At 49.6% G+C, this 9198-nt stretch overlaps 5 protein-coding genes across 5 annotated transcripts in view; 2 read left to right on the plus strand and 3 right to left on the minus strand.

Moving 5' to 3' along the window:
• Positions 1 to 119: 119 nt before the first annotated feature.
• Positions 120 to 1492, plus strand: Pmar_PMAR027676 (cellular nucleic acid binding protein, putative; the record flags this gene model as incomplete). The annotated part of the gene is made up of 10 exons (XM_002780695.1): positions 120 to 211; positions 278 to 382; positions 428 to 517; positions 564 to 650; positions 696 to 791; positions 833 to 898; positions 949 to 1020; positions 1066 to 1221; positions 1267 to 1404; positions 1447 to 1492. 10 exons carry the CDS (start codon positions 120 to 122, stop codon positions 1490 to 1492), a joined length of 948 nt encoding a protein of 315 aa, XP_002780741.1.
• A 1299-nt stretch (positions 1493 to 2791) lies between these two features.
• Positions 2792 to 4056, minus strand: Pmar_PMAR027677 (conserved hypothetical protein; the record flags this gene model as incomplete). Its single annotated transcript, XM_002780696.1, has 2 exons — positions 2792 to 3104; positions 3149 to 4056. The coding sequence occupies 2 exons, from the start codon at positions 4054 to 4056 to the stop codon at positions 2792 to 2794; spliced, it is 1221 nt and encodes a 406-aa protein (XP_002780742.1).
• A 385-nt stretch (positions 4057 to 4441) lies between these two features.
• Pmar_PMAR027678 (RNA helicase-1, putative) lies at positions 4442 to 7320 on the plus strand (the record flags this gene model as incomplete). The annotated part of the gene is made up of 15 exons (XM_002780697.1): positions 4442 to 4576; positions 4609 to 4800; positions 5048 to 5136; positions 5181 to 5282; positions 5336 to 5420; positions 5470 to 5612; positions 5663 to 5770; positions 5821 to 6003; positions 6108 to 6183; positions 6229 to 6390; positions 6442 to 6557; positions 6638 to 6770; positions 6816 to 6962; positions 7045 to 7143; positions 7186 to 7320. The coding sequence occupies 15 exons, from the start codon at positions 4442 to 4444 to the stop codon at positions 7318 to 7320; spliced, it is 1905 nt and encodes a 634-aa protein (XP_002780743.1).
• Positions 7321 to 7959: 639 nt separating this feature from the next.
• Pmar_PMAR027679 (hypothetical protein) lies at positions 7960 to 8907 on the minus strand (the record flags this gene model as incomplete). The annotated part of the gene is made up of 4 exons (XM_002780698.1): positions 7960 to 8103; positions 8153 to 8509; positions 8558 to 8705; positions 8750 to 8907. 4 exons carry the CDS (start codon positions 8905 to 8907, stop codon positions 7960 to 7962), a joined length of 807 nt encoding a protein of 268 aa, XP_002780744.1.
• Positions 8908 to 9176: 269 nt separating this feature from the next.
• Pmar_PMAR027680 (hypothetical protein) overlaps positions 9177 to 9198 on the minus strand; it is a gene marked incomplete at both ends in the record, with an annotated part of 563 nt that continues 541 nt past the window's right edge. The window contains one exon of the mRNA XM_002780699.1: positions 9177 to 9198. This exon is cut by the window's right edge and continues 4 nt beyond it. Within this exon, the coding sequence (XP_002780745.1) occupies positions 9177 to 9198 (22 nt within the window).

The following is a 9198-nucleotide window of genomic DNA, read 5'->3' on the forward strand; positions in this document are numbered from 1 at the left end:
CAGGCCTGGGCATGAGGTAGTGGCCAGTAGAGTGTTGGTGATGATGATGATAAGAGTAGGAAAAGGACTGTACGCATCTCCCGCGATGCATACTGTGTGATAAGGATGGCCATTTGTCTATGGATTGCCCTATGAAGGATGTCATGTGTCTCAACTGTAAGGAAATGGGACATAGGACCAGGGACTGCACCAACGATATCGTTTGCAACAAGTACGGTTATGAGGGAAGCTGCTGCTGAGGGCGGTGGCTGCTGCTGTAGAGGTCTGAGTATCGTAGGTGCCTGAAGCCTGGTCACAAGGTGGCCGATTGTCCTATGCTGAGGGAAGGGGATGAGGTCACCATGGTGGATGAGGAGGAGGAGGAGGAGGACAGAGCCTTTGAGTGAATATTGAGTGCTCTGTATTGGAGTAGTTAGAAGTCGTGTAGATTCGATAGCGGGGCGAAGGACTATTGCCTCAACTGTAAAGGTTACGGCCATTTTGCCAGGGACTGCCCTAATGAGCCTGTGTGCAACGCGTAGGAGGTCTCAGGAAAGGGTGTTGATGATGATGATGATGGTTAGGTGTGGTATGGAGGGCCACATCGCTGTTAATTGTCCGAGGGCTCGGAGGGGGTTCTCTCGGGGGCGTTCTCCATCGAGAGAAGCGAAGTGGGAGTCGTCACCAGCAGGGCGTGGCGGATGGTTCAGCGACAGGTTCGATAGGGCTCTGATAGACGAAGAAATCTGTTTGAATTGCAAGAGGCCTGGGCATGTGTTCAGAGATTGCCCCAATGAAATCGTGTGCAATAAGTGGGCGTTAGCATCAGGGGTGTTTTTGAAATCACTGTCAGATGTGGTGGGGCCGGTCACAAGGCTTATGAATGTCCGCAAGGAGAGGACAGGTCGCCTCGGAAGAGGTGGGTTGGACGGCTGACGACTGAGTTGACTTTGTTATGGTATGCAATAGGTCGCAAAAAGACTGCTATATCTGTGGCGAGCTCGGTCATATCGCCTCGGAGTGCCCAAATAGGGATCAACAGTGAGTAGGATTTGTCGAGATTGCCGAGAAGTGTCGATGAGCCAGGCGTCCGAGGGAGGGTCGACTCACCAGCAGATGGGCCAAGAACGAGGACCGGGCCTCGAGTTGGGCCCGGGCGAGCGCCGATGACGAATTGTGCTATAACTGCCATCAACGTGGTCACAAGGCAAGGGACTGCAAGAACCGGCCTATTTGCAGGAAGTCATACCACTCCTTTGTCACATCTCGGATAATTGCTCCTCTCAGTTGCCATCGTGAGGGCCATATAGCTCAGGACTGCCTAGCCTCTAGAGGAGATGCCCCATCGGAACACACCGTGTGTCGGAATTGTCGCCAGACTGGGCACCTCTCGCGAGACTGTCACAACCCGCCTGTCTGCAATAGGTAAGGCCACACCTTCTTATTTAATCAGTTGTCTATCTACAGGTGTAATAAAGTCGGCCATAAGGCAGCGGCTTGTGAGGCTTTCTGAACACAAACGATAATTACCATTTATTTTCAACAACACCGAGTTGTGTTATATAGACGATAATGTCAATACTGTTATGACCACTTCTCATCGCGATCAGTCCTAGTCGCTGTACACCCATCGCTCACGGTGAGCGGCTCACCATCATCATCAGTGCACTTTTTATCCAAAAAAATCTTCGAAGGTCCTTTTCTGCTCCAGCCCGATGGCTACGCCACCATCGTTTAAAGGCGTCATTAATCCTCCCGACTATACAGGGTACCGTCGTGTGAGCCAACGATTAAAAACGTTCTTTTGGTTTTACGTGCTTCGAGAAGAATCTAGAAGGTGTACAAGCAGTGTCGTAGACAATATGCTGTGTATGCCTGTGCATTTGGACGGTCCAAGAGTAGCTCGACAGCTTGCAGTGGCTCGCTAAGCCTTAATCAACGGCGGCGGCCTGTTAATGCATGATAGGTTTGGAGGACCACAACAGCAAATGTCCAATAATGGGACGCTAGGTGCCAGAGAAGAGAATTCGGCTACGGATGTTGGAACTGATCATCAGTTACTGATGCGGCATCAGTGATGCCGTGCAAATACGTCTTATATCGAGCATTCGGAGTAGGAAGGGAATACATTATGAACAATGCGAATTCTACCATACCGAAAACTCCATAGTGACCGCCATATTTCATCGCTGAATTTTATCAGCCTTGGAGAAGTACAATGGTTATATTCATTGTCATTATGAAACGTTTCCCATAGCAAGTGAGTGAAAGGCAATAAAGAAGTACTCGTGTACATCGCCTTGTATACAGACGTTGGCAGAGTCGATAGAGCTAGGCAAGATCTCATGAACTAAGATGCAATGCACCAGCGAATAACGAATTAAAGCCACTACCCGGGCTTCAAGCGTACCGAGATTCTCAGTGATACTCGTCCCTCGACAAGCACACATCATCAGAAGAGACTTGAGTTGTTCGCTTACCAACACAACGACATAAAGTAACACTCCGCGATCTGTACAAAGAAGACTCCTTTACCGTAAAGGAGGTTCACAGATAGTAAATTAGATCAGGCACGGGAGATGATGAAAGTAGTAGTAGGTCAGAGACAACCACCACTGCACTTATCATCAACATGATAGTAACCACGACAGCAAGCTCAGAATTAAAAACATACACAACAGCGAACAGGGACAGGCTCAGTCACTACTGCCGACAGCTTAGGCCAGCAGTAGCACTCTTATCAATTTTACCGCCTTCTCAACCTTGGCTACGTTGGAATACTAGACATTACGACAACACTCACTGAATCTTATCAGCATCGCTCCGCGATAATGGTAGTCTCTCCCTGTTGGAAGGGATTCCAGGGGCCGGCTTTCGTTCGGCTGGAGACACCATAAGAGGGGCGTTCAGAGGAGCTAGTAGTTCCGAAACCTACCAGAAAGATGAAGTCGCCCTTGAACGACCTAAATGCACTTACAGGTTCCTTTTCGTGAAGACCGAAAGGTAACTTGACGATTTCATCATAAAGCAGCTCGCCGTAGATGAGCATAACAAAACCGATCAGTTGGAGTAGAGACCACGACGTGAGAGGCTCACCGAGGCCCTTGCCTGGTGCTACGTAGAACCTGAGACAGATGATGAGAACTCCAACAACGACATGAGGACTTACATCAGTACAGAGACTATCCAGATGAGGATGGTCCTTGTGGCGTCGAGGAAGGTATGATGAACCGCGGAAGCGGTAGCAGTAACCATAACGCCACATAGATTGAATACGAATACGGAGACGACGAACGACACAGTGAGCCACATTATAGCCGGATCGTTGTAGAGCATGACGAAGGAGTCTCTAGTATTCTCAATAACACCACCAACATCACCACCATGAAGGGAGCCAACGATTGGCAAGGCAACGGCCACCATCAAAATGGTACCCCAGAAGCCTTCTAGACCGACTAAGGCGACAGGAGACACATCGTGAGGAGGTTTCAAGAGGAACTCCTCAATGACGTATTGAGAGGCGCATACGATTTGGCCACCGACGATGAAACAGATACCCAGAAGGAGCTTGCCGAGACTGACTACTTGGGTTTGGTTCTCTCGAGAGGCAACACTAGACATGCCGACGAATATCAAGGCGATAACACATATGATGACACCGGCCCAGTTGTGACGGTACATCTTTCTGTGGAGGAAGAGGACCGATAGAGCCGCCGAGAAAATGAGGATACTTCCCTTGAGCATCTGGAAAACCGACACGGGGGTGTAGACGAGTCCGATGGCCTGGAAGGAGGAGCCCAAGAGGTCGAAAAGGGATGGTATGGCAACAACAAAAAATATATGTTTGTTGACCTTATCCATTTTTATATACCTCCTCCACACGAGCAGGTAGTAGACAGGTAAAGCCAACAACATGGCAACGAACATGATCAGACTCATGAACCAAGGCTTCTCGAAAAGGTGATAAATACCATCAACGCCAAAAGCACCAGTTTGGAACTGTAGTTTCTCAACGATAGAGTTGGCTGAGCCGGCCAACAGACCAATAGTAAAGACGATCGCGAAGGTGCTCCACATAACGGTAGATAGGAGCTCTCAAAATATGATAGTGCAATTTAAGGAGTACCTTTTACTAGCTTTACAGCTCTACGCTGAAATATGATGTCACTTGCTCTCTTGACAAATCTTGCATTTCCTCAACGGTTATGATTTTTCAGAGTGTTCCGTTGACCTCTCCTGAGACCACTCCCCCCAGGATCGGATTTCGTATGAAAGCGCTGTTGAAACTCCGGAGAAGTCTGTCGAGCATTTTGCGAATTTTGTAGATGTAATGAGTCTTAACCGGTTGGAAGTTGTTGTGAAAAAGTGGGCTACAGTTGAAGGTATTGATGAGGTCGTGGTAGAGAACGTTTCCTTTTGAGTCGAGATGCTGCCCACCACCACTACAACGACTTCAGACGCTATGGAGGCGTTCTTGAAGGAGGCGGAAGAGGACGAGGACGAGGAGCTGTATGTACCACGTAAATTTAGGAAGAAGGGGACCAGCCACAGGCCCCTGCCTAGTAAGAGTGGCTATGAGGTCATACCACAACTTTACGTGAGGATGATCACCATCGTGGGTCGCCTTAGGCATCAGCATCGTCGACCCCCAGCGAGTCTCCAGTAGAAGAGGAGGAGGAGGAAGAGGCGCCCGGCGTCGTCCTCCCGACTGGTGGACCTTCGCTGTCAGCACAACAGTCCCGATCGCTACTGTTCGAGGCGATGAAAATGAAGAAGGCTCATGATGATATGCCAGAGGAGGCCAAAGCTGAGGAGGAGAAGGTAGTAGGGAGGGAAAGGGTAGCAGAGGGGACGACTTCAATGATCATACGAAACTGAGACTAATCGTTGAGAATTGGCACGCCGGGGACATAACGGTGGTTGGACTTGGTAGTAGAAATTGACATGGGAATACCACCTTCTTTACAACCGGGCTTGCGTGTTGGTAGTATCTACCTACGCCTTGCATACTACTACTACTACTACTACTACTACTACTACTACTACTACGACCGCTGTTACCTGTCAGAGGGCCAAGGAGGAGCGTGAGCGTAACATTCTGAAGGATATAGAGGACAGCATGTCCAAGCCGCTTACTAGTGTGGTGGAGCGTGCCAAGTAACGATTGCGATATACTCGTTTTTATTACTACTAGCCCTCAGAGGGATCACTTACGATATGAGCATGCCCAACATAGCTGGCTGGACTTTACCGAAAAAATATAGGCAAATGACGGAGGAGGAGGCACAGGCCATTCGAGACAAGTAGTTGGGTTGACCAGATTCCGTCACGCGCCACAAAATTACCGGCCTTGCAGGTTCTTCATCGAGGTGAATGGGGATGACGTTTGCCCGCCTATAAAGTCGTTCAAGGACATGCTCTTCCCCCAGGGCGTATTGGAGGTAGTACGGGGGACCTCACAAGGTAGTGTGTCTGCGGTACATATTTCAGGCTCTAAAGAGTAAGGGTATATCGAGGCCGACGCAGATCCAGATGCAGGGCTTACCTGAGGCTCTATTAGGAAGAGACCTCATTGGTATCGCCTTCACTGGTAGTGGTAAAACGCTGGTCTTTGCCATACCTGCCATTCTGAGGTGAGTTGAACAAGGAGTGGTATTGACCTCGCAGTATAGGGTTGTTTTAGAGCGATGGAGATGGAGATGAGAGCTCCAGTGGCGGACAGTGAGGGCCCTTTCTGTCTACTTATCGCGCCTAGTAGGGAACTAGCACAACAGACTCACGAGGTGGTCGAGTACGTAGTGATGGGGGAATCTTGGGGGATACGACCGCCGGGTTTTTCAGATATTATGCATCCTACTTGACCGGCCGACCATCGAGTCGGTCTCGCCATAGGTTGCCGCGACTACGATGTCAGTTGTGCATTGGAGGGGAATCTTTAGGGCGGCAGGCTGCTAACGTTAGAAGGGGCGTGCATATTGTTACAGCGACACCAGGGCGGCTGAACCATATGCTCAATGAGAAGATGTAGTATTGGAATCGCTCACAGTGGTGGTGATGTGAAGAAGGTGTGGTATGGAATTATAGAGCTGACGTATCCAAGGAGTATACTCACATTCCCTCCACTTTAGGTTTACCCTAGCCCAGTGTGTGTACATCTGCCTGGATGAGGCCGACAGAATGGTCGATCTTGGATTCGAGGATGAGGTCAGTTGAATGTCATCAATTTTCGGGTATATTTTTAAGGTGTAGGTGCGTAACACTTTGGACCACTTTGGGCATCAGAGGCAGACGTTACTCTTCTCGGCGACGATGCCTCGGAAAATCCAAGAGTTCGCTACGTCGGCGTTGGTCAATCCGGTGACCATCAACGTTGGACGGGCAGGAGCAGCCAATTTGGATGTTGTTCAGGAGGTACTTGCAAATTTCGCGCGCCACAAAATTAATGGTGTTATGGGCGGTTAGGTTGAATACGTGAAAGCTGAGAGTAAGCTGACGTATCTTCTCCAATGCCTCCAGAAGACGGCGCCACCTGTTATGGTATTCTGCAGCGATAAGGCGAGTTGTGATGAAGTCTTAGAGTAGGTCTCGGGTTCGATCCCTGGGGACGTCATTTTTTCTCTCCAACATTGACGACCATACTACCATACGCCTTTACCAGATACCTCCTTTTAAAGGGTGTCGGTGCTTGCGCAATACATGGTGGGCTGGAACAGAGTGAACGGCACAAGAGTACACGTTTATTCAAGAGCGGAGCGAAGGATGTTTTAATCGGCACTGATGTTGCATCTAAGGTGAAGACAGTCAACTGTCTCCACGGCTGACGGATCTATTATCAGGGTCTCGACTTCCCTGCTATCCAACATGTCATCAACTATGATATGCCCAAGGAGATCGAGAACTATGTCCATAGGATAGGAAGGACTGGTCGATGTGGGCGTACTGGAGTGGCGACAACCTTTATTAATAAGAGTGTCGATGAAACGGTAGTAGAGATAAGAAACCCCCTTTATACTGCTACCATTACTACTCCCTCTAGACCCACTCGTCATACTGCTGATGGTTTAGGTACTATTAGATTTGAAGGCCATCCTAGAGGAAGCCGGTCAGCGAGTACCTCCCTTCCTCGAGCACTTGGAGGCAGTTGGTGGAGAGGACACTGCTGAGGTAAGACGCTTGTGAGTAACCCTTGTAGGAGACATGTCTCAGGTCGTAAATGGCGTCCGTGGATGTGCCTATTGTGGAGGACTCGGGCATCGTATCAAGGACTGCCCTAAATTGGAACAGGCTCGACGCCAGACCAGCCGACCGAGTGATGAGCCTATTGGTGGTCAAGATTGGTGATGAATACTCTAACGTCACACTATTACCATTTCTAATACACGTTTGTTGCGTTTACTTGAGTTTTTGATGGAAACCTCGGATTTTATGAGAAGATGAAAACTTCCTATTTTCTCGAGACCTATTTATATGTTTAGCACTAAAGTCCTCTTGAAAAGGCATCGGTTGAGAAAAGCGAAAATGAGGAAGTATTCTCGCGAGTGATGGAATTGATCGAGACATGTGGCAACTCTCCAGACTACTACAACGGCCGATCCGGTCTATGCACACTATTGGATTCACGGAGGTTGATCACGGGGTAACGTTGGCAGTCGACAAACGCGACGAAGGAGTAATACGGCTATGGCAATACCTCACTTGGAGGTATGGGCGGCTACACACTGACCCGGAAGGGGAGGAGTTTGAGAGAAAGCCGATGAGCAGTCATCTGCAGTCCTCCTTCTAGAATCATGAACTCCCGATGAAGACGGTATTTCTTAGCGGATCCATGACATCGATGCCTAAGCCGGATGGACCGGAGTAGACCGGAGAGTTCCTCAAGGCCGTCGTCCATCGCTCTCGCGTAGAAGCCATCTCCTCCAATATGTATACTTGGCTAGGCTCGTTGAGAAGCCCAACTCGAACACGAGGCAAAAGGCATTATCATAAATTAACAGAAACATCGGCTTGCATGGTGCGTAAAAACTGAGGGGTGATGAGGAGTAAATCGAGGGAATAAGGATCGACTTCAACTTCCCGAAGCACTCGAAAATCGCTAGAAGATACCGCACGGAGGACCTCATCAACCTGACAAGATCTTCCACCGGCCCCAGCTAGCCGCGAAATAGGTCCTTACCTCAACCTGATACCGGGCATGCGGGGCTGTCTCGTTCACTTCGAATTGGGTACAATGCTGTAACTTTCTCAAAGACTCCAACGATATGTTCGCCAAGTTCCTTAGTCGTTTCGATGACGACCAGTAGCTCATTTGAAAGGCGGCCAAAAGCATGGCCGCAGACTCGGCAGGAAGAACTCTCGAGTTTACCGTGGAGATTGCCTCTCCCAGATTAGGGACCCGGGCCCGACTCAAATCCCAGCCCATGAATCGTAAGCCGTATAGGAAGAAGCTCTCGTAGGTGATGGCGTTGGAGACTATCGAGGTCGTGCTGGTGACAGGACACGACAAACGAAAACAATCTGCAATGTAACGTAACTGATTTCAGCAACTCACAATAACAATATGATCAGAATGGACTCTCACATAGGACCCAGCGGTCCAGCCTCGATCACCTTCACAGTCCTCTCCCTCTACCCCTCTACACAGGAGACCTTCATGACGGTAGGGCACCAAGGATATCGCATGGAGGGCAAGGAGGAAGGACTCGCGGTCAGCAGCCTCCCGAGCCAAGCTGTGGAGAGGTTCATCATACCACAGTAGTGGCCTTACTACTACCTGTTCGCCAGAGCCTCTATGTCCGGGTCCAGATCCGCGCATCCGGCTTTCCTCTGGATCCTACAGCGGACATACAGCAGTTGTGCTCTCGCCTGTGGTGATGATAACTCATCAGCACGAGGTAGATGCCTTTCCAATAGAGGGGCGTTCATGGCCATCTGAGGGGGGCACTCCTAACCACTGTTGGAGGAATATATGTTCGCTTTCCTCGGCAATTTCCTCACTAATTGTGGGAGTTCAGGTAGAAGTGTACAGAAACCAACAAGAATTTACCAAAATTCCCTCCCAAATCTCATATTGTCACCAACACATGTAGTCGACCATGTGCATATTCTCCCACACTAGCCTGACCTTGGACAGACCGAAGACCACCCCAACAAGGCCTCGAGGGTCCAGCCGGTCGGAAGGCCGTTGCTCTCCTAGGAGCTCAACCGCTCGGGTGATCACTT

The sequence above is a fragment of the Perkinsus marinus genome (genome assembly GCF_000006405.1).
Source record: "Perkinsus marinus ATCC 50983 genomic scaffold scf_1104296944160, whole genome shotgun sequence".
NCBI lineage: Eukaryota > Perkinsozoa > Perkinsida > Perkinsidae > Perkinsus > Perkinsus marinus.